General features: G+C 43.4%; 1 protein-coding gene across 4 annotated transcripts; it reads left to right on the top strand.

The window, feature by feature from the left end:
* The first annotated feature begins 1,397 nt into the window (after positions 1–1,397).
* On the top strand, positions 1,398–22,437 carry LOC122563524 (serine/threonine-protein kinase Sgk1). 4 transcript variants are annotated; one of them, XM_043717353.2, is made up of 14 exons: positions 3,875–4,526; positions 5,083–5,158; positions 5,911–5,986; positions 6,085–6,128; positions 6,447–6,504; positions 6,818–6,901; positions 7,387–7,518; positions 8,709–8,821; positions 10,949–11,072; positions 13,114–13,209; positions 14,478–14,633; positions 15,180–15,269; positions 20,149–20,305; positions 21,188–22,437. In XM_043717353.2, the coding sequence occupies exons 1-14, from the start codon at positions 4,457–4,459 to the stop codon at positions 21,190–21,192; spliced, it is 1,281 nt and encodes a 426-aa protein (XP_043573288.1). In that variant the 5' UTR covers positions 3,875–4,456; the 3' UTR covers positions 21,193–22,437. The 4 variants fall into 4 exon arrangements, 3 of the variants coding, with proteins under 3 accessions (XP_043573290.1, XP_043573288.1, XP_043573287.1); XR_006315625.2 differs by having other exon boundaries at positions 3,878–4,526; positions 20,149–20,373; XM_043717355.2 differs by lacking the exon at positions 3,875–4,526 and adding an exon at positions 1,398–1,675 and having other exon boundaries at positions 20,149–22,437.
* The last annotated feature ends 4,439 nt before the right edge of the window (positions 22,438–26,876 follow it).

Genomic DNA, 26,876 nt, shown 5'->3' with positions numbered 1-26,876 from the left:
AGTTGCTCGATTAGATTGATCCTAGTAACTCAGAGTTCAATTCCCTCTTCTGACTGAGGTGTATTTGTGATCTGACTGGGATATGAGGGTGATGGGAAAGACAACTTGAGGCATTTTTAAGGTAGATAAGGAAAGGGGTTGAAGGTTTAGAATAGAGGTGATGGATGTGGAACTCACTTTCTGCAAGGGTGGTAGATACAGAAACCTTCAAATATTTAAGAAGGAAGTCTTGTTACAACTGTACCACATATGGTCAGTCCACACTTGCAGTACTATATACAGCTTTGGCCTCTACTTTAAGGAAGGATATACTGGCATTGAGGCATTTCAAAAGAGATTAACTAGGCTGACTTACCAAGAATGATTACAGAGGTTTGGTCTTTATTCATTCAGTTTAGAAGAGTGAAGAGTGATCTTATTGGAACATACAAGATTCTGAGGAGACTTCACAGGAAAGATGTTGACAGGTGTTTCTGATAATGATATCTCAAACTAAGGAACATTATTACAGAATAAGGGGATACTCATTTGAACTGACACATAAAGCAATTTCTTCTTCCAAACAGTAGTGAATGACTTAATTTCTTTACCCCTTTCAAGCATTTGTGAAGGCTAGATCAGTGAAAGTATTTAAAAAGGAGGTAATTGATTTTTGAACTTTGACAGTTAATGGCTACGATGAGCTGCTATGTAAGAGAGTTGAGGCCTACAGCAGATCAGCTATGATTTTATTGAATGGCAGGGCTGGCTCAATAGACCAAATAGTTAACTCCTGATCCTATTTCTTATCTTCTGACATTCATTGTGTTCTGATTATCTAATAAAACCTGAACAGTGACAGGGAAGTCCACTCCTCTGGCCCAATGCAGAATTTTACATTGACATGTGGACTGTCTGTCAATGAGCACAGCAGCAGGCCAATTGGTCCATTATGCCTCTCCCAGCTCTTTGAAAGCGACACAAAGTAGTCTCACCCCTATTTACTTTCTCATTGTCTAGAATTTCGGGTCAGGTTCAAAACATTAACTGCCAAACCTGCTGAGTTTCTCCAGCACTTTGTTTTGTTTGTTTCCCAGCATCTTGCTTTTATCCAACATGTAAATATAGTTTATACAAAAGTCAGCTTCTCTGTTACTTTTCCTAAATTACTACTAATATCCATGTTTCACCATGTTAAATTGAATGTGACACCTTTTATTTGGGTAATCTAAATGGCTCAGTAGCAGCAGTGTGTGCTGTCGACAAGATGCAATACAGAAATTCAAAGATCCTTGACAGCACCTTCCAAACCCATGACCACATCCGTCTCGAAGGACAGATAAATGGGAACACCATCACGTGCAAGTTCCCCTCCAGCCTGACTTGGAAATATCTCGGTTATTCCACTACTGCTGGGTTAAAAGCCTGGAGTAGTCAACCAACAGCGGTTCAAGAAGGTAGCTCATCACCACCTTCTCAAGGGTAGTTAGGGACGTGCAATAAATGCTGGCCAGTGACGCCCACATCCCACTAAGTAAAAGTGAAATTTAAAAAAAACCCCGTGAACTGCTGGCGATCCGTCGAGTAACATGTGCTTTACATAATATCAACAAGCGGGAAGCAACACGAGCGGTGCAGAGGGTTGATCTGGAAGAAACAAGCACGAAAACAGCAAATGGAAAAGCCTCATTCGTTGGTGAGAATTGTATTTTACATCGAACGTTGCATTGATGCGTTTTAGTTTAAAATGAAGGCACTCAGAACTAATGCTGGAAAATCAGCTTGTTTTTTTAATTGGCAGTTTGCATTCTCTGGTTGTGGCAATCGCACATCGTTTGAAGCGGAATCATTTCATAATTGCTGGAACATCCAATAGAGACTTCACCACACCATGGGTGCTGGGGATAAAATAAGCACTACCGCACTTAGGTGGTAGTGTGGGGGTTAAAGGGGAAAAAAAAAGGAAGAAAAAAAAAAAAATAGAGACTTCACCACACCATGGGTGCTGGGGATAAAATAAGCACTACCGCACTTAGGTGGTAGTGTGGGGGTTAAAAAAAAAAAAAGAGAAAAAAAGAAAAAAAAAGAAAAAAAAAATAGAGACTTCACCACACCATGGGTGCTGGGGATAAAATAAGCACTACCGCACTTAGGTGGTAGTGTGGGGGTTAAAAAGGAAAAAAAAAGAAAAAAAATAGAGACTTCACCTCGAATTCGCGGTGCGTTGGTTCTAAGGTTATTAGATGTGGTCTCGATGATTGCACACATTATCAGTTACGAACGTGTTTGGGTAAAAATGAGCGCAGTTTTACAGATTTTCTGTTGACTGTGGTATCTGAGGAGGCTTTTGGCACTGAACTGGTCAGCAACTGGTTAATCCAATCTGCATCAATAAAGAACATTAAATCCTCGGGGGACTTTTAATGCACTTCCGTCTGAACTGCAGTTTGACCTTCAGTAATGAAGTATTTTTCGGGTTTTTTTTTTGGATTACTCAACCTCTCAGTAAATTTCCATCCTCGAGCTGTCTGAATGGAAACGGCTGCCAACACATAAACGTACTTTGCCCGCAAGTTTTCAAATTGTTACAGGCGTGTCTTCAGTATTGCATTTATGTTTTTCGAATTCTTAAATGTCAGCGGCATCCGAGAATGACTCACGCCCTTCCCCCTTAATCTCCTCTCCATTCAGACTGGTTAACTTAAAATGATCCCCTACTGGGAGCTGCATGCATATGCAAAACACAAAATAATATGAGTGCATAGCATTATAGGTGCAGCACCCTGTAACCAGTCGTTTGTTTTGAAGAAGGGTAATTGAACAGCCACTTGGAGGGCATAATTGTGCGGGGTTTTGGGTTAGGAGTGATTGTTTGTTTGAATAGCCCTTTCGAAGACTGAATGGCCTTCTGCACCATAACGTTCTACTGATTTCTATTAAGATTTGCTTATTCTTACACACATGGGCTGTGTGTTTATGCAGTACAACCGGATGTACCTGTGTTAATCTTCTTGAGTTTAATCAGCTTAGTTTTCCGATGAATGAAAACAGTGCAGTGGGCGATAAACTTTGAACCGACGTACAACTGCTCCTTTGCTCTGATTTGTTTTCAATGTTCTTTTTTATTTTCCGCGGTTTTTCTACTGGTGCAAACCGTGAGCTACTTTGAAATTGATTTGTCTGGCGTTTTCTGCAATGATGGTATTACCATGATTATAAACCGCCTCGAACCTTTGAATTGATGAGCGTGGCCTATTCTTTTCAAGATCTCTTCAAAATAAACACAGCTCCTGTATCCACGTGTAAATTGGTGCGAACTGAAATGCGCATCAGCCATGATTGAATGGCGGAGTGGACTCGATGGGCCGAATGGCCTTACTTCCACTCCTATGTCTTATGGTCTTAACAGTCTCGCACGCTCACCCTGCGAATTATGCAAAAAATTGTGCTGGGAATTGCTGTAAACCCAAAATTGACATTGCTGGAAAGATAAATCTATGTTGTTCGAGGGATCGATCCTCGAGTTTCGGTATTCCATTCAAATAGACCCAGCAATTCCCGCTTCCTGACACCTGCAGCCTTCAATTTGAGAACAAGATGTGTTTGTGAGCGAGGGTTGGCTAACTAGTATCTCGATGACCTTATTTAAATACTCTGAACTGCAGTCAAGAATAAATCTTTATAATGAAAGAAATGACTATGCTGGAGATCTGAAAACAAAAATTGCTGGAGAAACTCAGCGGCCTGGCAGCATCTGGGGACAGAAAGCAGAGTTAACATTTCGAGACTCTTCAGAACTTCTGCAGATGCTGGCAGACCTGCTGAGTTTTTCCAGCAGTTTCTTTTTGTAAATCATTAGATTCGAATTGTGGGAATGTTCGCCGATATGTTCATCTTCAGTGCTTTGGAGCCTCAGCAGCGCTGCACAGGAGGGATGTCACCTAGAAAGGGAAAGAAACGTTTTCAAATCAACTTCCCAACTCGGAGAACATACCCAGAACTACGACAACCGGCACCTGAACTACAAATCTTTACGCAAACCTTAAATCATTTAGACTTTCAGGGTTTTGTGACCAGACACTTGTCCCCAGGGGAGGGAGGATTTCCGCATGCCATTCACGAGCCTCACTTGATTGATGTTTCAAAGAGAGAAGCGATTCGAACGTGGTGTTGCCAATTGCGAGCGACCAATAGTCTGTGTCTATTGGGCGAGGATCCCCACAGCCCCGCACCTACCGTTGCCTCAGGAGCGCGGTTGCCGCAGTAACGATGGTGACGCAGGAAGGGGGCGGGGGAAGCGGTTCTCTCTGCACAGCTATAAGAAGGGCACTCCAGGCGAGGCCCGATGTTCAGTCCGCCGGTCCCAGGTGGTAGGAGAGGCCGGCTTAAATTTGGAAGCGATTAATTGCACGCACCATCCCGTTCCCATTCTATCCACTTGCTGTCGGCCCGAGTGCTCCTGTGGATTGATACTAACATGGCTGTGACTGAAACCGCAAGTGACTTCACCTATTCCAAAATGAGAGGCATCGTTGTATTTCTAACTGGTATGTTACGTTTAGTCCTGTGTGTACAGTATATAAAATAGTTGCCGCACTTAAATAAAAAGGTCAGCGCCCCTCTATTAGGAAATGGGAGTTGTCAGTACTTGACTGTAACGGATCTATCGCAGATTTGCCAAACCGATCACTTACTATTTAAATATCTCCTTCTGAACAAGATGGTTCTGATGTACGGAAGTGTTGGAAATGTCTGTATCCTTTTGGTCAACTCAGTTCATTAGTATTTTAAAACCGATGTATTGTAATTTGGGGACTTCGATTGTTTCTTAATCGCGTTCAGTGTGAAACTGCATGTTGCTGTAACCTAAGTGATATGCAACCTCCCAGCCTTTCCCATGAATCATGAATTGGCAGAATCAGTTGCGTAATGTATTATAATGAACATTCCTTCCTCTAAGCGTTAAACTGTGTATCATGAATTCTAAATGATAGCCTCCAAGTTCGTCAGGATGGTGTTAAGTTTAATAGATTTGACCACAGTGGAAGGATTTGAATCTTTTTAAAGTGAGTTTTGATGGCATTTTATTTTTTTTACCCCCAGCATTTATAAAGCAACGTAAAATGGGCTTGAATGACTTCATACAGAAATTGGTCTCTAACCCACAGATTTGCCAGCAGTAAGTGCTTTTATTTATTTTAACTTCAGTTTACTAGTAATCTTAATCCTCAAATTAAAGCAAAAGCGCTGAGGAAACTCGCGTCTGGCACGATTTGAGTAAAGAGTTGAGCTAATGTTTCTAGTCTGATACTGCGACTTTTATTGAAACAAAATCCTCTGTTTTTTGGGTTAATCTTTCGTTGAAACCAATACGTGATGCAAGGCTAGTGTCTGTTGGGTGAGGTATAAATCAGACATCCCAGAATATTACACTTTGAGGAAGAGGACGCTCTGTTTTCTATCCAAAGCTGCTGCTTAATCAGTATTCCAAAACAAAACTTGTCATTCAAACTTTTGGGAGCTAGCTTATGCAAAATAGCTGCCCTGTCCACTGCACTGACTGCATTTCAACTGATGGGTATTGCTTTTGAAATACTTCAATGTCAACGTGTTTTTGTTGAGAGATTGTACTTTTAAATATACAGCACCCAAATCAAACCTTGCTCATTTGGCTCATGCTATCACAAGTTTGGAATTACTAATCACGCAGAGATCTGGGAGATAGCGCCTCTCTCAGGCCATGACTTTAATATCGATTGGGAAAGTGTGCCTGAAAGTAATAGAATTTTTCAGTGTCATTAATCAGAAAGTCCACTTGTTTTGCCTTTTTAATATAACCTGTGTTTGGTCAGTGTTTAAAACTCAGGATGTTGTCTGTTTCTAGTATTCTATTCATCTTGAAACTGAAACACTCGTGTATATATTTTGTAGCCCTGATGTTCGGGTTTTCTTACAAATTGACCAAAGCCAGCCAGATGAAGCGGATGCCTATTGTAATTCTAACAGAGTGAGTATGTGTCTTAAGTTTTTTTTAAAATAAAATTTTAAAGTGCATATTGTCATCTGAATAGCAAGCCTAACAATTTAAACATTATTTCACTGCAGTCGAGCCTTGGTTCAGAAGAACTTGACCTTTCTACAACATATAGGTAAGACTGTTGAATACTGCTTTCTATGTTTAGAAATATGTATATTTTGGTCCAATGGTTGACATCGTGTCCATTTTAACAAACCCATAAGCTTCTGGGCTCAAATCAAATAGTAACAATGGAGTGCTGCTTTGTCAGAGGTTTTATTGTTGGTTGAGATAGTTTAAAATTAAATTCCTGCTGAAAGTCTCAGAAGACACTAAGGACCCTGATAGAATGATCTTTAAAGAGCCGCTGTTTTTTGATCTACAATCTATCACCATTGAGTAGCTGTTTAGGAATCTAACTTTCCTGATTAAAATTTCTTTGTACATACAGTGTGAAGCCTTCAGACTTTGACTACCTCCGAATAATTGGCAAAGGCAGCTTTGGAAAGGTTAGTGCAAGATTCTGATTGTTGTTTAATACAGTTTAAAAGGCATCATTAGTGTTCTTTCAGTCACTAAATTTTATAACTAATGCTTTAATCTGTCTTAATATGTCCAAAAATGTGCAGGTTAGGTGAATTGGCCATGCTAAATTGTAAATGTAGGGGAATGGGTCTGGGTGGGTTGCTCTTCGGAGGGTCAGTGTGGACTTGTTGGGCTGAAGGGCCTGTTTCCACATAAGTAATCTAATATAATCTAATTTATAATGGAAAGATGAATTTCTGAATCGTGCAATTTGACAATGGGTGTCCTTCTTTCTAGGTACTTCTTGCCAAGCACAAAGAAACTGAGAAATATTTTGCAGTAAAAGTTTTGCAGAAGAAGATGATTCTGAAGAAGAAAGAGGTGAGCTTTCATCACTTTTTTAAGAATGATTGATTGTAGGAAGAAGTGATAGAGGGATGATGGAGAGTTTGGGACAATAATTCCTCTTTTAGGTTCACTCTAAAACTATTAATGTTGGACGACCATAGAATGTCAAGGTTAAACCTGTATTTCTCAATCACTTCTCCAATGCTGCATGAAGCAACAATCTTCAGATCTCCCTCCATTAGAGGAGGCAGTTATTGTTACTGACCTCTGGTGGCCATCAAACAAATGGTTGAGACTGGAAGAGCTGCACTTCCTAAACCTTGGCTTAGCATACTCCAACATTACTCAAGCAGAAAGTCCCATTGTTTTAAATAGGGCTGCTGAAATGAGCCAAAAATTGCTCAAACCCCTGTCTAGGTCAGCTGACTTATTGTTCCACTGAAACTTTTTTGCCCCAAATTATCAATTACAATTATACTGTTTCAACACCTGGCTAAATGTTTGTATTTCCTTCTCAGCAAAAACATATCATGGCTGAACGCAGTGTCCTTTTGAAAAATATGAAGCACCCTTTCCTAGTAGGGCTTCACTATTCCTTTCAAACTACAGACAAACTCTACTTTGTCCTGGACTATGTGAATGGTGGTGAGGTAAGTAGATTTCACAAAAGTATTTCACTGCTTGTAGCATTAAAAATAAGCCCTTAATATCGCACTCTTCTAATGCTTATCCATACCAGTTATTTTGCTAAGCCATTTGGGTTGGTGTCTTAGGATGTGTCTTGATAAACTGACTTTGGCTAGATCCCTGCATGGAATACTTATTCTGATTCCTGATGGCATTTTGAGAATTTCCAGCTAGCAAATTTTAAGGTTGGCTGCAATATCCTCTGCAAACAACCCAGTGACACAGATTTTTTACTTTGATCATTTTGTGTTTTTTGTTTTAAGGATGCCAGTTGCTTGTGACTTCACATTTTTTTGATATGATGCAAGACCATTTAAACTAATCCTATTCAACTGAGTACTTGATTTGCAAATTAACTCAAATCACTTTCTCAGTTACTCCATTCTCTTTCTGCTACCACTTTGAAGCAGGCGCTTGCACACTCAGTTTTCCTATGAGCATTGCATGGTACATTGGGAAAATTCTCTTTATCCTCAGTATCTCTGGGCAAATTTCAGTCTGTGTAGATAGGAAAATTGCTTTTCTCCCTCTTCCTTATTGGGGTTAGGACAGATTTTTCCCTCTAATCAGAAGTGTGCGTGCGTGCGCCATTGGTGCTATAACAGGATACGTACGGGAGGTACATTAGATAAGGTGAAGTGTTTGATTGGATGTATCATTGTCACATGTACTGAGTCCCAGAGACAAGTAGTACTTTGCATACTGTACCTAGGGGCTGGGGTGAAAATATTAAAACTTTGTTTTCCTGCAGTGTTAGTGTTTTTGACCATTCAGTGTGGTGTATTCTATCTTCGGCAAGCAGCTGATTAGATTCCCTACAGTATGGAAACAGGCCCTTCGGCCCAACCAGTCCACTTCCATTTCCCCCCTCCCCCCAAAAAGTAACCCACCCAGACCCATTTCCCTACCCTATATTTAACCCTGACTTGGCAATTTAGCATGACCAAGTCACCTGACCTCCATCTTTGGATTGTGGAGGAAATCCTGCAGACAGGGGGAGAATGGCAACTGTCTGATAGTTTGCACTAAGGTTGGAATTGAACCTAAGTCCCTGTTGCTGTGAGGCATCATGTTAACCAATGAGCCACCGTGCTGCTTTATACCAATCATGGTAAATGTTTGGAATATTAACTTTTTTCTTTTTTTTTAAAAGTTGTTCTATCACCTTCAACGGGAACATGTGTTCCTGGAGCCCAGAGCAAGGTTTTATGCTGCAGAGATTGCCAGTGCTCTAGGCTACCTCCATTCCCTGCATATTGTTTACAGGTATGTGACTGTAACCAACAGTTTTTAAATGTACATGTAAAGCTAAAACTTTTACTTCGTGCAATTGAGTGATTGTACCTCCTTGATGAAGCTGTGGGCTGACCAGTTAATTTTAACAATTAATGCTAAAATGCTGACCTGTTTTAGGGTATTTACAGGCTGCATACCATAGAAAATACATTACATGCAAATCTGAGTCCAACAGCCTCATTTTAAGTTATGAATAACTTGTGCGTCAAGGTTAATTTAGATGAAAGTGGTCATTCAGCTGATATCTCTTTGGTTCAGAAATCGTTCTTCCATTACTGGATCAAAGATGGCAATTTTAGTCCAGTTGTTTAGGTTTAGCATTGATTTGAACACCAGTTTGTGGGAGGGGACAATTTACAATTAAACAGTGACTGTCATTTGGAGGAATGTGAAACCATTTCACCTGATTCTATAGGTTTTCTTGTTAGTTGTTATAAAATTATCCTCCATATTTGCAAATGGTGCTACAAATTACCATCCTACCCAGAATTTGTGTTCTAAGTTTGAGTGGATGGGAAATCACAACCAACCTGACACTTCAACCTTGTATAAGCTTTCCTGTCCAAGACTGAAATGGTGACCTCTTTATCTTACAGGAAGTGATGTGGAAACTCAGCAGGTCTGGCGGAATTTGTGGACAGGAGCAGCTAACTTTTGTGTCCCATATCATTTTTTTTTTTTGGGAACAGTTCTGAAGAGTCACTGGACTCTATTTTCTCTTTCTCTCTCCACAGATGCTGCTAGACCTGTTGCGTTTCTCAATTCTTTTATTTGATCTCCAATATATGCAGTATTTCTTGCTTTTTGTCCTTAGTAACGTTAGATCTCATGGAATAGAGGGAGAACTAGCCATTTGGATACAGAACTGGCTCAAAAGTAGACACAGGGTGGTGTGGAGGGTTGTTTTTCAGACTGGAGGCCTGTGACCAGTGGAGTGCCACAAGGATTGGTGCTGGGCCCTCTACTTTGTCATTTACATAAATGATTTGGATGCGAGCATAAGAGGTACAGTTAGTAAGTTTACAGATGACACCAAAATTGGAGGTGTAGTGGACAGCAAAGAGGGTTCTCAGATTACAACCGGATCTGGACCAGATGGGCCAAAGGGCTGAGAAGTGGCAGATGGAGTTTAATTCAGATAAATGCGAGAGTCCTGCATTTTGGGACTTCTACACTTAATGGTAAGGTCCTAGAGAGTGTCGCTGAGCAAAGAGACCTTGGAGGTCAGGTTCATAGCTCCTTGAAAGTGGAGTCGCAGGTAGATAGGATAGTGAAGAAGGTATGCTTTCCTTTATTGGTCAGAGTATTGAGTACAGGAGATGGGAGGTCATGTTGTGGCTGTACAGGACAGTGGTTAGGCCACTGGAATATTGCGTGCAATTCTGGTCTCCTTCCTATTGGAAAGATGTTGTGAAACTTGAAAGGGTTCAGAAAAGATTTACAAGGATGTTGCCAGGGTTGAAGAATCTGAGCTACAGGGAGAAGCTGAACAGGCTGGGGCTGTTTTCCCTAGTGTCAGAGGCTGAGGGGTGACCTTTATAGTGATTTACAAAATTGAGGGGCATGGATAGGATAAATACAATCTTTTCCCTGGGGTCGGGGAGTCTAGAGGGCGTAGGTTTAGGGTGAGGGGAAAGATGAGACCTGAGGGGCAACTTTTTCATGCCCCTTAGGTCTCTTATACACAGGTGGTGTGTATGGAATGAGCTGCCAGAGGAGGTGGAGGAGGCTGGTACAATTGCAATATTTGAGGCATTTGGATGGGTATATGAATAGGAAAGGTTTGGAGGGATATGGGCCAGATGCTGACAGGTGGGTCCAGATTGGGTTGGGATATCTGATTGGCCGAAGGGTCTGTTTCCATGCTGTACATCTGACTCCTGTTTTTTTTTTTGTAGTTAATATTGTCTTACATATTAAAGTCCTTTCTTATGCCATGGGTTATCTTGAGCCATATTTTCTAAATTGAGGTTATTTTTGTCTATAATGTCTAAGGACTTTTTTTTCTATTCTTTCCCCTCTCTGCCCCAAAGGACCTACAAGTATCTGTACTCCTGCATTGATTTAAGTTATTAACCATCCACGTTTTTAATGCAGAGACTTGAAACCTGAAAACATTCTCCTGGACTCTCAGGGCCACGTAGTGCTGACGGATTTTGGCTTGTGCAAAGAAGGAGTAGAACCAAATGGAACTACTTCCACATTTTGTGGTACCCCAGAGGTAAGTGACAGGAAGTCTGTTTCCTATGGTGTGGCATTATAGAATCCGTTTTATAGTACAAGAAAGGCCATTTGACTCAACATATCTGGACTGGTTCCTGAAAGAGCTACCCAATTAATCCTGTTCTCCAGCCCTAATTTTGGAGACCCCTTAAATTCATCACTTTCATATATATCCTCCATACTCTGCAGTGAATTCCTGATCTACCAACTTGCTGAGTAAAGAAGCTCCTCATTTTGGGAATACTGAGTTGATAAAATGTGAAGCTGGGAAAAAGATGCACAGCTGGTCAAGCAGCAGGAGAGTTGATGTCTTGAGTGGGATGCTTCATTGGGACTAGGGAGGGGAAAGGGGACTGAGCTCCTGATGAAGTGTCCTGCCTGAAATGTCCGTCTTCTGATGCTGCTTGACTGCTGTGCTTGTTTTTTTTCCAGCTCCTCCCCATCTCCCTCCTGACTATCCTGTTTACTGTCTTGAAATTGTGACCCTGAGTTACTGACAGCAATTTAAAATTGTTCATAAATTTGAACATTTCAAAAAGGTCACCTCTTAATCTTCTCTGCTCCAATGAGAATAAGCCCAATTTCTCTAATTCTTTCCTTAATGTAAGCAAAGAGGAATGTTGGATACCATTCTTGTAAATCTCCTTTCCACCTACAGGGTTATTGAACATCATTGCTTAAAGTGCCCAGAACTGAATACTCAAATGTGGTCTGACCAATGATTTGTAAAGACATAACATCACTTTGCTTTCACATTGGATTCTTGGGTTTAGAAATGGAGACAATGGGCTTTAACAACTGTTTCAACTTGCCTGGCTACCTTCACACCTCCATGTGAACCCAAAATCCTTGTGTTCTTATACTCCCCTCAAAGTTGTACCATTTTTGAGCCTGTTTTCTGTTTCTACCAAAATAATATATTACCTTTGTTTCTCTGCATTTGAACTTTATCTGTCAGGTGTCTGCTCATTTGATCAAATGTGTCAATGTCCGTTTTTTTGTTTGTTGCTTAGTGTCATCTTCTCAATTCACTGTTCTTCGTAGCTTAGTATTGTCTGCAAATTGAGATTTTTGCCCTCCAGACCCATTTCCAAATCACTTTATATAAAGCAGAAAAGTAAAGGTTCCAACACCAATCCCTGGTGGACACCACTTTCAGCTACACTCATCTGAGAAATGCCCATCAATACCTACCCTCTATTTCAGCCAACTTCTAATCCATGTTGCCAAGGACCCCTCAATGCAAACATTTCTAATCTACTACCCAACCTGGCATGTAACACCACATCAAATACTTTGAAAGTCCAAGTATATAACATCAACACACTACCCTCATACACTACCAATGTCCCCCTTGTGAAAGAACTAATTTGTCAGACATGATCTGCCCTTGATAGGACATGTTGACAGTCTGTCTAGCATCAACTTATTTTTGTGTATATTTAACCTAGACCTATGTTGTCGCCTCCACCAATTTCCCCACTGTCAAGCATTCCAGTGCAATCCTCAATGGCTTGCTATCACATTAATCCTGAGGAAAGCAAATGTGTGCAAATGACTGGGAAAGATGTCCTCTAATTGGCTGTCCTTTTAAATATTAGTGAGTCCCTTTATGCACAATGTTTGGAAAATTGGGTATCTGTTTAACAGAACAGCCCACAAATCTCAAATGGTTTCCTCTCTGCATACATTATGGAATTTTGAGGTGTGTTGCAGGATAGTTGATTCAATCATCCACTTCATATTTTTGGAGCAATTGTATTTAAAGTCTTTTGTAGTTTTATGTTGGAGAATTTGGAGATCCCTCATAAATCAAAACATTATTTAAATTTGTTGTTGTTAGTGATGTGACTGTCAACTTTCCTTTCCATTTCCTGATGGGAGCCAACATTCATGAAGTGGTCAAGTATCAGTTGAAATTATCATAGCTAGGACTTGGTTTGGGAGGTCAGTGCCCTTAGGGAGGAGTACTTGAAGTTTGTAATACCTTGCTCTTTTGTATCTTGTAAATGCCTCTAATATAAATACTTGTCTTTCAGTATTTGGCACCTGAAGTGTTACAGAAGCAATCTTATGATCGAACAGTTGATTGGTGGTGCCTAGGATCTGTGCTGTATGAAATGCTGTATGGATTGGTAGGTATTTGTTGTCCATGACCTATTGGGTTTATTTAAAGGCCAAATGAACTCTAATGTATTTACTTGCCTTGGAATTGCAAATATAGATTTAACTCTGGATTCCTGCATTCCCAGGAGGGACAGATGGTTGGATTAGAGGGTCAAGTTTTTTTCAGTAAATGCTTGTGGGTTGAAGTCCCACTCCAGAGACCTGAATGTATAATGTAAGCTGGCAAATCACTACAGGACTTAGAGTATTGCTCATGGTATCATATTTCAGATGAGAGGTTAAACAATGGGCCTGTCTGTTCTTTTGTTATGTAAAAAAAAAAAAAAAAATTCTTTTCCCCAATTCTTTGGATAGGAGAGGTAGCTGAGGTAGTTTCCCCTGTCTGGAGTACCTCCTCTTTTTTGGCAGCTAAGACTAGGTTGGTTGTGCTTAGGTTGGGCTCTGCACTTGCTGGAGCCCAGCTGCCTTGTTGGAATTCAATCCAATATCCAGAGCAGGAAGTGTTTTGAAGTGGCATTTAGCAATCTCCTGGCTAAGATCTGAATGTTAATTCTGAATAATAGATTAGCCTAAAATAATTTGCAAAAGTGTTTTCTTTTGAGTTCACTTTGCTCTGATTTAGACTACCTTGGACAACATCTGTTTTAAAACATTATCAACAGTTCAGAATATCCCAAACCATTCACAGGATGCTGTAAAAAGATCTGTTATAAATCCTTTTTTTTAATCAAACCTCTTTATAAGTGTATAACGTTAAGCACTGTGCTCTGACTTAGACATTATATGCGAATACTAAATATTCACTACATGTGATCCTAGGTGTACCAGCTCTGCCTTGTGGCTTTAAATTAATCCTTACTTAATGTCTTGTCTACATGTGTCCAAGATCCTGTGCAGTGTTCTTCTAGAGTGTTCTAGAATCGACCCCACCCTATTCACACAAACTCAGTGGTGTATAGCTCATGACACTACAAAATTTCTCCACAATCCCAAATACATGATGTAGAACAGTCAAATGTGTACTGGAGCAACTGAGTAGATGAAGCATTTTTAAAGTTGATTCTAAATGTGTGCAGGGAGAATAACTGGATTGCATTAAACTGTATCAGAGCATAACATTGCTTTGGGTTTTTTAAAACATTCTTGCCTGCCCCAAACATTGATTTTCTTGCACATTTTTTGTTCCTTTTTTTTTTGATGGATTGAACCTCAGTTTCAATTCAAAAGCTGATTGAGTCGGCATGCACACGTTCTAATCCTATCCTTTGTATTTCAGCCCCCGTTTTACAGCCGGAACACAGCTGAAATGTACAACAATATTCTACACAAGCCACTTCAGCTTAAACCCAATGTCTCAAACTCTGCCCAAGAACTCTTAATAGGACTGCTCCAAAAAGACAGAATGCAGCGACTGGGGGCAGAGAATGACTTTGTAAGTATTTTATGTTTTGGGGGTGGGGAAGGGAGGGTTTTGTTTCATAAATTTTTAAAATGGCAAACCATAGCACCCTTTGCTAGAACTTCGCAGAGGCAAGGCAACACTTTTTTAAAATATTAGTCACATTATATTGATATGTATCTGGTAATAGAATGTAACTCAATTGTATCTTGTTTCCTTTGCACTCAAATTGACATAATTCATCCCGTTTCATTTTTAAGCCACAAACCTGACCCATCCTGTGGTGTTGCTGTCAGTTACAGCATGCAGGCACAAGAGCTACTGCATGATGATTGTGTATTCAATTTGCAAGTTTAGTTTGTACCCTGCGTCTGCTTTCCTGACGGCTTTGACTCTCCTTTAAGATGCTGAGCATTTATTGGCATAAGTTCCTTGTCAGTCCAAGTGGAATTGAGTTGTTCCCCCCTTGTGGGGAACCCTCCACTAAATCCAATCACTGAATAAACTCCTCCTTTGTTGGTTAACCTATTTTGTAATCACTTTTTTTTCTTTATTTTTGGATGTCATTTTCTTCCACAGATGGAACTGAAGCTTCATTCATTCTTTTCACCAATAAATTGGGATGACCTTGTGGCTAAGAAAATCTCTCCTCCATTTGTACCAACAGTGGTGAGTAGAATCTCCTAATATTTGACACTATTCCAGTCAAAATGTATGTTTGGGTTCGGAATAAGGAAAGTTACTTCAGTTTTCTTTACAAAAGAAAACCCTTCCTTCAATTTGAATTACTTTTAATTTTGGCTTCCTTAGCTTTTTATGCTTTCCTCCAGTAGCTATTCTTGTGATATGAGAATAGATTTGAAGTGGTACTTTGAGAGGGTGAGAGAAGTTTGCCTAGTATTTATGCTCAAGTTGTCTTATTCATTATCTAATTGAAGGGGTGGTGTAATTTTTTTAAGATGAGAATAACACACTCCAGCTGCTAAATCTTATTTCAAATTGAAATATTTCTCCTTGTTATGCTTGTTTAACACAGGACTCTGATCCACTAATGGATTTTACATGGTTCAAAGGACTGGTTACTGGAATTTGGTTGATGCTCAATTCATTTTCTCCAATCTCTTGCAAATGTGGAGCTCTCTCTCAGCTACTCTAGGCTCCCTTCAAATTGGCTTTTTATTCTGTTTGCAGGCATTCCTGACTAGGTCACACTTATTGTCAATCCTTAATTGCACTTGAAACTGGTGGTTATCTACCTTCTAGAACTTTTGCAGTCCATGTATAGGAAGGAATGCCAGGATGTTTGACCTAAAACAATGAAATAGACCATCCTGACTTTCAACTGGTGTCCATATTTGCTGCACCTGTCTTTATAGCTGTTAGGGTTTCCAGGTTTGGAATGTGTTGGGTTTGAGATGGAGTGGGTTTTTTGGTATGGATAATTTACCAGAGAGCAAGACAAGACCATTCAGCACTGACACTGCCTTGCATGATTTTAGCCTAAGGTTCTGCATTAGCCTTAATTGTTTGCCTCTCATCTGTCATGCTAAATTGTTGTAGATACCAGTTTTGAAGGTCTTCCTTATATCAGACAAAATTGGGTCCTACGTTTGAAGCAGCTGCTCACATCTTGTTGCAATGTGATTACCATGGCATTTCATCCAGAATCTATTCATTAACAAATTTGACCAACTGTTCAGTGCGCCTCTGTTCTTGGTAAACTTGCTGCCTACATGCAGTTGGCAGGCAAACCCATGTAAGCAGCACAATGCTTGCTGTAAGTAAAACAGGCTGTAAATTCTTGGTATTGCTATTTTATGGAAACTTTTTTCAAAGTAAAAGAGATTAATGTGCTTTAGGAGTAATTTGAGGCACAATCTAATTTATCAACTGCTGTAAGGCACCATGTCTGCTCCAGTTATCAATTGATAAGCATATTGTTGCAAATTTTAAGTGTGCAATACACTGATAGTGAAGGGTGTCAACATAGGGACACTTGGTGCTTTTTCAAATAGCTGCTAATTTGATCTAGGTTTTGGATGCACAATCATTTCCACTTAACTTGCCACTTAAAGGTGTAGAAAGATAATAGCCATCTTTTACGCTAATACCAACTTTTAGTTAGCATTGTGAGGGCTTTTTTTTAATTTTGGATGGAAACTGTTGTGGCTACTCATCAGGAATCTCAATCTCAGGCTGATTCACCAAGAATGCATCAGTCTTGAGACTAAACAAGCAGGACTTTTCTTTTAAAATTAAACTTTTTTTAAAGAGCTTTTTTCCTCAGCTTCTCTCAACCCAGTACCTGAATACTTAAGACTTTATTTCTGAATGTAATTATAATCTATTTATTGTGGCCAGAATTATTTTGATAAGCTATTGCAAATAATTACTTATATTAGCTGACAATATGAATTTTTAGTGACTGATTCATGCAAGGGAATCTTTTTCTCAATTACAAGAACTTACTGTATTTTGCAATTTCTGCTACCATTATCTACATTAGTAAAGCAGTACCCCAACATTACCCTGTTAGACTAGTTGTCATGTGGATGCAATTTGTCTATTCATGAACATGCTTATTATATATAGTGGGAATGTATCTTGAGTGCATTCCAAAATGAAGTGCTGTTTCCTATGGCATTTTAGTAGTCAGACAACACATCTTCAACAAACCTAGACTTAATGGATAGATTATCATAGAGATAAGAATGGCGTGTTAACCTGGTCTAATCAACATGTGACTTCAGATCACATGCAGTTGGCTCTTAATTACACCTTAGCTTGCTAACTCTTTGCAATCAGTTCAAGGCCATTTCAGGATGGTCAACAAACGTTGGTGTTGCCAGCAATGTTTTGGTCTTTGCTTGCCTTTCCACTCTTGGACCAATCAAGGTTCTGAAGTGAGAAGTTAATTTTTTTTGTTTGTCCTTCTGGTATTCATGTGGCAGTGGGCTGGGCTTTTTGTCCCACATAAGACATTGGTTTCCAAAGGGAAAGTGCATTGGATAACAGGTCCACTGACTTGCTTACAATTCTCTCTACTATCATCATTCAGGAGTTTGGGGCACTCAAAAATCCTGGGAGCCAGGTGAGTGCAGCAACCATCAGCTATCCTGTGACACTGCAGGAGTGAAGAGTTTCTGACCAGCAACTCTTAGAGGGCAGGATGTACAGCACTGGGGTGTTGATCCTGAGGAAGGGCAGTCACTGCAGTTAAGTGTCAACGTTAAAAGCAACTGACATTCTGGTTCTCTGGCCAGTGGGTGAGAGCTTCCATCAGCTCTATTGAATGATCCCCATAAAGGGGATAGAATTAAGCAATTTGGCTCATTGAACTGCTCCACAGTTTGATCATGGCTGATTTTGGGGGTTGAGAAGCATTCTCCTGCCTTTCCTGTAGCCCTTGATCCCATTATTAAACATAAAGTACAGCACAGAACAGTCCCTTAGGCCCACAATGTTGTGCTGAGACTTGATCCTGATGTAAAATATAGTAACCTATGTAAGTATAATATAGTAACTTATCTGTCTTAAATAGAATCATTGTTGCAGAGGGCTGTGGAGACCAAGTCATTGAGTTCCACAGATTCACCACTCCCAGCTGAAGAAATTCCCCTCCGTTCTAAAGGGTCATCCCTTCACTAAGGCTGTGGCCACAAATCCTTGGCTCTTCTGGTGGAAATAACATCTCCACATACACTACTAGACCTCTCAGTAATCTGAGTTTCAATGAGACTCCTGGCCACATCCTCCGGGTCTGTACTTGCAAGAATTCAGAGTCCTCAACCATTCATGATCCCTTCATCCCTAGCATCATTCATGTAAGCCTCTGGACCCCCTTCTATGCCAGCACATCTATCCTTTACATATTGGGCCCAAAACTGCTCACCATATTCCAAATGCACTCTAACCAGAGCCTTATACAACCTTAGCAGTACATCTCTGCTCTTGTAAATGAGTGCTAGCATTGCATTTATCTTCCTAAACACTAACTGAACCTGCATATTGATCTTGAGAGTATCCTGAACTAAGACTCCAAGTCACTACTTGTGCTTCAGATTTCTGAAGCCTTTCCCATTTTAACCAGCTTCAAACCTTTCTGCTTCTCCAGCACCATCTCCTTGGGATGGCCACTGCATACACCTCTGTTCTGTTGTGTAGTGAGTATCTTCCACTGGAGACTGATGCAAAGCACTGATACCTGCTCCTCTACCATTGCTTTGTTCCCATTATGACTTGTCCAGCCTCCCTTTCCAGCAGTCCAATATCCACTTGTGCTCATGTACCTTTGTCAGATATCTTTAGAAATGTTGTAATTTTCTTGCTATCTAGCTTACCTTATTTCTTCTTCTCAAAGTTTAGTTATCCTTTTTTCTCAATCTCCAGCTTTCCACTAATCTTTTATGTTGTCCCTTTTGCCTTGTCTTCCCCTTAGTATGTTTCCTCCTATGGGATGAATTTTTGCCTTTTTGACTTGCTGCAAAATCTCCTGCCATTGTCTTCCCCATCCAATTAACTTTGATTAGCTCCTTCCTTAGTCTTTACTCAAATATAATACAATTGCATCTGATTCCAGCTTCTCTCCCTTAAACTGCAGGGTGAATTCTTTATATTATGTCCACTGGTCCCAAGGGGTTCCTTGACCTGAAGCACCAAGTCTGTCTCATTTTACATCGAATCCAGAATTGCCTGTTTCCCTAGTGGGCTTTACCAAAAATCTCCTAGACATTCCACCAAATGCAAAGCTACATTTCCCAGTCCACCTGCATGTAGAAGCACCCCCAAACTTAGTAATTATAGTGCCTTTCTTTTCCGTTTTGATTTACTTATTCCGCACCTCTCCCTACTGCTACGAGGCCTGTTCACAATTGTCAGTCTTCCTTTTGGAGACTCCTCAACTCTACCCACAGATTTTATGCCTTCCAAATTTGTCACTACTACTTCCTAACACAGCTACCATGTCCCCATATGACTATCCCAAAGATAGAATGTGTATCCTTGGATATTTCTAGCCCTGATCTCCTTGCAGTTACATCTTTGGACCTGCCAATTTCAGTCTGTAACTCATTTGCTTTGTTTTGCATATGGAGGAATCTCTATTTATCCAGCATTCAATTAGCTGAATATTGAATTATCTGGCAAAATCGCAAGGTTCTGATGCTCAGCTAAAGTGTTATCTGGAATTTGATTATCCAGAATTTGATTAACCAAATGAATACTCCCTATCCATGTCCTTCAGGTAATTGAGGTTCCTCTACTGTTTAAGTACAACACAATCAGTCTTTCATTGACTGTCCCTTTTATCTGCTGTGCCTGCAGTTAGATTCCTGAGCCTTTCCATGCTGTGTACAGATACGTTTCCCTCTTTTGTTAGTTTGATTGTACCCTACTTGAATTAAATGGGTCATCATGTTTGAATAGCCATTGAAAGGATTTCATATATACATTTGTCTTGAGCACAAATGCTCTGAGTGTAATCTCTATTTACTGTGATGCTGTGAAAAATAAAGCATTCATCTTAATTACTTTTTTTTTTCTCCTTCAGTTTGGACCAACTGATCTTCAACACTTTGACCCAGAATTTACCCAACAACCAGTTCCAACCTCAGTTGCAAGTTCACCTGAAGACTTTCTGATTACAGCCAGTGCTCAAGAGGCTGCTGAAGCTTTCCTTGGATTCTCCTATGTTCCTCCTGGAGATGGTACCTACCTATAATAAATGAGGTCAACTATAATGCCCTTGTGTTTTAAATAGCAAAGAACAATCGAGGTAGAAACCTTCTCCATATTGTGCACCTTACATGAGAGCTGTCCTCTCAATCTCCTTTTTGAAGAGTTTCTCTGTAGGGAGTAAGAATCTTCCTATGTAGAGTTCAGGAAACAACTTCAGAGAATAGATCCTGTCAACTTGCTGTTCAAAGTTTTTGATATGAACTTTGTGTACACAATTTTCCCTTTCAGATTGACAACACTATACAAAAAAGGACTTCATGAATGACTAAGTAGTACATTCTTCAGAGTTAATCATGGTAGATGACGTCTACCCAACCAGCAAAGTATGTCAAATATTGTACCAACAAAGCTCTATCAATTTGAGCCACTAATTAGCAGTCCTCTTCAGATTTTTGAATGAAAGAATTTGGCAGAAAGAGAGCAGCATATGTGAAGGAAAATGGCATTTGCTCACACTCAATCCCATCCACAATTACCCTCAACAGACAGGAAAATGTCAAGTCTGGTCATTCACTGAATTAATGACAATAGTTAGGACCACTTGCACAAAGAAAATTATACCAGCATATCTAGACTTTACAAATCTCCTTACACCAGAGTATATTTTATTATTTTAGACAGAAGTTGTGACACTTGAGGAAATTGTTGGTATTGCATGGACTGAACTTTTTTAGACAGCAAAATTGTATTGAAACAAAGTTGAACAGCAGTTACTATAAGATGTTAACCTTTGACCCACTGAAGACCACAGTTAGTCTTTCTGCACAAAATGTAATGCAGTTACTTGGCTATCAGGTTGGATAAACACTCTGTACCAAATTGTTCCTAATTCTCTTGACTTTTCATTACAGGATAGGAATCAATCTTGAAGATTTTCTTTTAAATCCAAGATGACTATCGGGCCATCACGATATATCAAATCTGTCAATTCAATCAATCTGAGTGGCATTTAAAAGGCAGATGCTGTAGGAGGAAGGATAGATTTTGAAAGGTGGGGGAAGAATGTGATTTTTTTTTTTTAAAAAGTATTTGTTTCTTTATAGCAATGATAGGGAATAGATTGTCCAAATTGTTGCATTTGTAATGCAGTTGGAAGAAGTTCACGTGATACTGATAAGACCATCCTTATGGGATGCGGCAGTAACATTAACTCATTCTGCTGGTACACAACTGAGGTTGCAATCTAGAAGTAACTATTCAGCAGCTTTTTTAAGGGTTAAATACCTGCTGTCTTGATATTTCTTTCACATTTGAAAGATTTCTAATTTTATTTACATATGTAAATAAAAGGATTCCTTGGAAAAAGCTGAGGTGAGAGCAGTATTTAAAATGTGGTACATTTCTTTGAAACTGAAATATTTATTTTCAAAATACTAGTAGTACTGAATTTGAAGTGCTGTAGTTGCCTTGTGAAGCTTAGTTTTCAGTTGTATCACTGGCAAAGATGATAGGTGTGTTTTAATGATGAGTTGACTCATTGTCGCAAGCATTCTTAATGCCTGTAACTCTTCGAATGCCCAATTCCTTTTAGAAAAAGCAATGTACCTTCCATAACTTTAGGATACATTATTAGCACCAGGATCTGTTTGAAATGAATGAAGAATACTGCACTATCGTAAATTATTTTGCCCATAGGGTGGTGATTCTGGCATGTTTTCAGCTTAGTACCCAAAACTAGGTTTAATACTAAAGTGCAAATTTAATGTTTTGGGGGGGGGGGGGGGGAAGGAATAGCAGGGAGAAAGATTTGGTCTGTCAATATTCCAAATTTTATTCCAAATGAAACAGCAATTTTTGCTACATGTAGCTACCACTTTTTTTACCTTGCCTGTACTCCAAATCTGAAAAGGTAATCTTGATTAGCTTTTGTGCACATGGGTTTGTGGAGGACTGTCCTAAAGAGTTTAGTACATAAAGATATTAATATGTACATCCAAATAAAAGGAATACACATGAAATTAAGATTTGTAGATATGTTGCATCATTATAAAATGAGATGCCATCTGTTGAACCTGAGAATTGCAACATGTATTTCAAATCTTGTTATAATTTATAATGGACAAATTGATTGAACCAATAAACTGATCTTTGTTGCAAGGAAGATCCAATGAGTATGTTTCACTTTTTTTCTTCCCACCCCCTCCACTTCTTGAATGAAGGGCAGGGGAATGCTCCTTGACCTTGCTCTAATAGTGGTCTTTACTCCTAATTTCTGCTGTCTACTTCTGACTGAAATTGGTGCTCAGATGCAAGCTTTTTTTTCTGTATTTCAATCAATGGAGCTGTCAGTGGCTGCACAGAGCACTTATTGCTCATAAGAGTCACCCCCTCGCGTACTCCTTACAGAAGACGCGGACATGAGCCTTGCCCATGTCCCACCATAGCCTCAGGGAGGGGAAGCTTCCCCGCTTCCTTCTCCAGCCGGTCCAGAAATGACACGACGAGTCCCGGAACCGCTCGTCCTCCAGCAGCAGGTTGTTAAAGTGCCAGTACGCGGAGCCGAGCCTGGCTCCGAACAGAAGGAGTTCCGCCCACACCAGGTGATGGTCCGTGCACGACACCTGCCGCGTGGAGGCCTTCGGAAAACAGGAGGCATACGCCCTCGAAACGTACAGGCGGTCGATTCTGGACGCTCCGACCCCAGGCCTCACGAAGGTGAAGGCGATGGAGTCGGGCTGGAGATTCCGACAGTCGTCCACCAGGTCGAAGGACTTGACCAAGTCCCCCAACCTCTTCCCCGACGTCCAGCCAGTGCGGGCACCGCCGTGGTCCCTGCCCTCGAGGACGCAGTTAAAATCTCCCCCGAGGATGACGCACTGGTTCTCGTCGATGGAAGCGAGATGAGCGGACACTTCTTCGAAGAAGCTCGCTTGCCTCGGCCCGAACCGTCAGGTGAAGCAAACGGCCTGGCACTGGCTCCCTGACCCCCAAGATCTCCGGCTGAAAATGCAGGGCCAACAGGATAGCCACCCCGCCAGATCTGCGGGTGAGGTGACCCATGTAGAACCCCCCTCGAGGCGCCAGTTGGCTTCGTCTCCCGGCGTAGTGTGGGTTTCTTGCAGGAAGCACACCGCATACCTCCCGTCCCGAAGGATCGAGGGGGTCTGGAATCTGCGCTGTGACTCCCTGCTGCCGTTGATGTTGAGGCTGGCTATAGTTGTCTCCATGTCGGAAGCATCGTGCAACCACCACCAGTACAGATAACAAACCTATCTACATATTTACAGGGAGGACGAGGGAGGGGCACTGAAGTCCCTCCCCCTCACCAGGAGTGCCCCCAGGAAGTTCCTGACTCGCTTTCGCTCATTAATGTCGAGCCCAGGCGCCTGGCGAGCAGCGTGGGCCGACCAGTAAACTCTTTCAAAGGAGCTCCAGCGGTCGAGGGCCAGTTGGGCTCTATCTTGGTGACCCCGAGTTTCCTCGACAAATTCCCAGAGTTCCGCGAGGGGGATAATGGGGAGATCGGTGGGGGGCACCTGGGACTCGAAAACGTCACTGGCCACCCGGGTGTTTTCCTATCTTCCTATCTTCCTGGTGGTGGAAATTGAATAAAGATTTGTGCACTTCACATCAAAGTGCTGCCTGGGACTCCATTTCGGGGCTGCCTGGGACTTGCCTTGGGGACTCTCCCCAACAGGTCTGCCCCCTCACCACTGCGACCGAAGGCCTACGGTGGACTCGCCTGAGGCCTGCCTCCACCGTCGCTCCTGGGGCCTAACATTCAGCAGCAGAGTATGGCAAGCCCGAAGGTCGCGGGGGCCCAGCTGCACCTACGCCGGGGTAGCCGCTGCCTTGGGCTCGGCTGTCCCAACCCCGGCCGCAACCCCAACCCCCTTCAGGCACCTGACCAAACGCCTGGGGATAAAGGCCTATCCCCACCCCAACATGTCCATCGAGGCCTGCAGCAAGGCCATGGCTAGTGTGGTCGGCCCACTGGCCATCGTCGCTGCGGCCCGGATGTATGGGAAGGCCATCTTTTTCCTGAAGACCGAGCAGGCGGTCTACCTGGCCGTGGAGAGGGGGCTCACTGTGGGCGGGACACATTTACCCGTCAACCCTCTGGAGGTTACGGCCCAGAGGGTCGTGATCTCCAACGTCCCACCCTTCATTTCCAGTGAGCTCCTTCTTCCCCACCTCACCACCTTGGGGGAGAGTCGGTCAGAGATCCAGCCGCTCCTGCTCGGTCTTAAGGACCCTGCTCTCCGACACATCTACTCCTTCCGACGCCAGGTATTTATTTGCCTGGCCCGGGAGGAGGTCACCAAGGATGGCGTGAGGTGGGGCACATAAGGAAAAACTGCCCCACCCAGAATGCTGCTCAGCCCGTGCCAATGGCTGATGGTGGTGCCGCCGCACCCACTCCCCCTCCCCCGAAGCCAACACCTCAAGCTCCGGCACCGGAGGCTAAGCCGGGGGCTTCCAATGCTTCATCCTCCGGCAGGGAGGGAGTTGAATGTCCGGTTGGCCAGAAGGCGCCGAAGAAGACGCGACGCGTCAGGCCCGCCCACGGGGAGACCACCTTATCCCCTTCCCCGACACCTAGCCCACGACCTGCCCCGCCCCTGCGGCCGCGCCAGTGTCGCCACAGCGCGGGAACCCTGATCCCCACCCCGATGGAGAAACTCCTCGGGCTTCGACGCCTGGCCCGGGGGCGCCTGAGCCTGAGCCTTGCCCCACCCAACCGCACCCTGGCACTAACCTGGGGGGATCCACCGCTGCCCCACCTCCTGCAGCGACCGTGTCTCCAGGCCCCGGTGAGGGAATTGGGCCCCTGCCCCGCCCGCCCTCACCTGATAAACCAGGGGGAGGGCAGGAAGTGACATGGCTGACCCTCCCCACCCTGGCCACGCCCCCTGTCTTCCCCCAGCCAATTGTATTCCGGGAAAGGCTGGGGGGAGGGAACTCTCGCCCCATGACCACCAAGGTGGGCGGGGAGGGGAAGGCCCATAAATTTGCCCGTCTCTCTAGGGAAGAGGCACCGGCCCCTGGAGGGGAGAAACGCTCCAGCAGCGCGCCGGCGGTGCCGCCCCTCTCCGGGGAATGAACCAACGGTGCCCCACGACTGTCCCGCACCGCGGCTCGACTTACCAAAACCACCAGGGGCTACAGCAGGGCCTTCTGCTGCGTCTACTCCTCCGGCCCCTGGGGAGGACCTTAATAACCACGAGGGCCGTGGTGCGGGCGACAATGGAGGACCCTCTGCTGGATCGTCGAGCGGTGGAGGGGAGGAAGGTGTTATCCTCGCTCCTCCCTCCCAGACTGTTTTTCCGGGGGCCTTGGCCCTGGGGGATGACCTTTTCCCGGGGGAGGACCATTTCCCCGAGGAGCCAGACGTCCCGGTGCCGGGAGAGGAGCGGGGCCCCGAGCCTCTGCCGCCCGACGACCCGAACTCGGGGCGTTCCGGGAAAGGGTGCGCCGAGGAAGGTACCGCCGGTGACCCTGGTGGTGGGGTCGCCGGGGGTTGTAGGCCGGTTGGCGGCGCTGGACCAGCCCCCATCCTCTCGGTGGGGGAGGGGTCGGTGACCGAGGGCGACCTCCCGGAGGAGGGTTCGGGATCGGTGGCGGACACCGGGGAAGACGCGGACTCTGTCTGCAGTGACATTTTTGAGTACTAGGTGCCCCCCACCAATCTTCCCCTCATCCACCTCGAGGAACTCCGGGAATTTGTCGAGGAAACACGGGGTCGCCAGGATAGAGCCCAACTGGCCCTCGACCGCTGGAGCTCCTTTGAAAGAGTTTACTGGTCGGCCCACGCTGCCCGCCAGGCGCCTGGGCTCAACATTAATGAGCAAAAGCGAGTCAGGTACTTCCTGGGGGCACTCCTGGTGAGCGCGAGGGACTTCAGTGCCCCTCCCTCGTCCTCCCTGTAAATATGTAGATAGGTTTGTTATCTGTACTGGTGGTGGTTGCACGATGCTTCCGACATGGGGACAACTATAGCCAGCCTCAACATCAACGGCAGCAGGGAGTCGCAGCGCAGATTCCAGACCCTCTCGGTCGTTCGGGACGGGAGGTATGCGGTGTGCTTCCTGCAAGAAACCCACACTACCCCGGGAGACGAAGCCACCTGGCTCCTGGAGTGGCGAGGGGGGGGTCTACATGGGTCACCTCACCCGCAGATCTGGCGGGGTGGCTATCCTGTTGGCCCCGCATTTTCAGCCGGAGATCTTGGGGGTCAGGGAGCCAGTGCCAGGCCGTTTGCTTCACCTGACGGTTCGGCTGGGGGGCGCGGTGCTTCACTTGGTGAACGTCTACGCTCCCCTGGCCGGGCCGAGGCAAGCGAGCTTCTTCGAAGAAGTGTCCGCTCATCTCGCTTCCATCGACGAGAACCAGTGCGTCATCCTCGGGGGAGATTTTAACTGCGTCCTCGAGGGCAGGGACCACGGCGGTGCCCGCACTGGCTGGGCGTCGGGGAAGAGGTTGGGGGACTTGGTCAAGTCCTTCGACCTGGTGGACGTCTGGCGGAATCTCCATCCCGACTCCATCGCCTTCACCTTCGTGAGGCCTGGGGTCAGAGCGTCCAGAATCGACCGCCTGTAC

This window comes from Chiloscyllium plagiosum, unplaced genomic scaffold, assembly GCF_037043375.1.
Source record: "Chiloscyllium plagiosum isolate Xiang-an unplaced genomic scaffold, Cpla_swu_hap1 HiC_scaffold_30, whole genome shotgun sequence".
Lineage (NCBI taxonomy): Eukaryota > Metazoa > Chordata > Chondrichthyes > Orectolobiformes > Hemiscylliidae > Chiloscyllium > Chiloscyllium plagiosum.
Note: the sequence above shows the minus strand (reverse complement) of the source record. Positions and strands in the feature narration are given on the sequence as shown.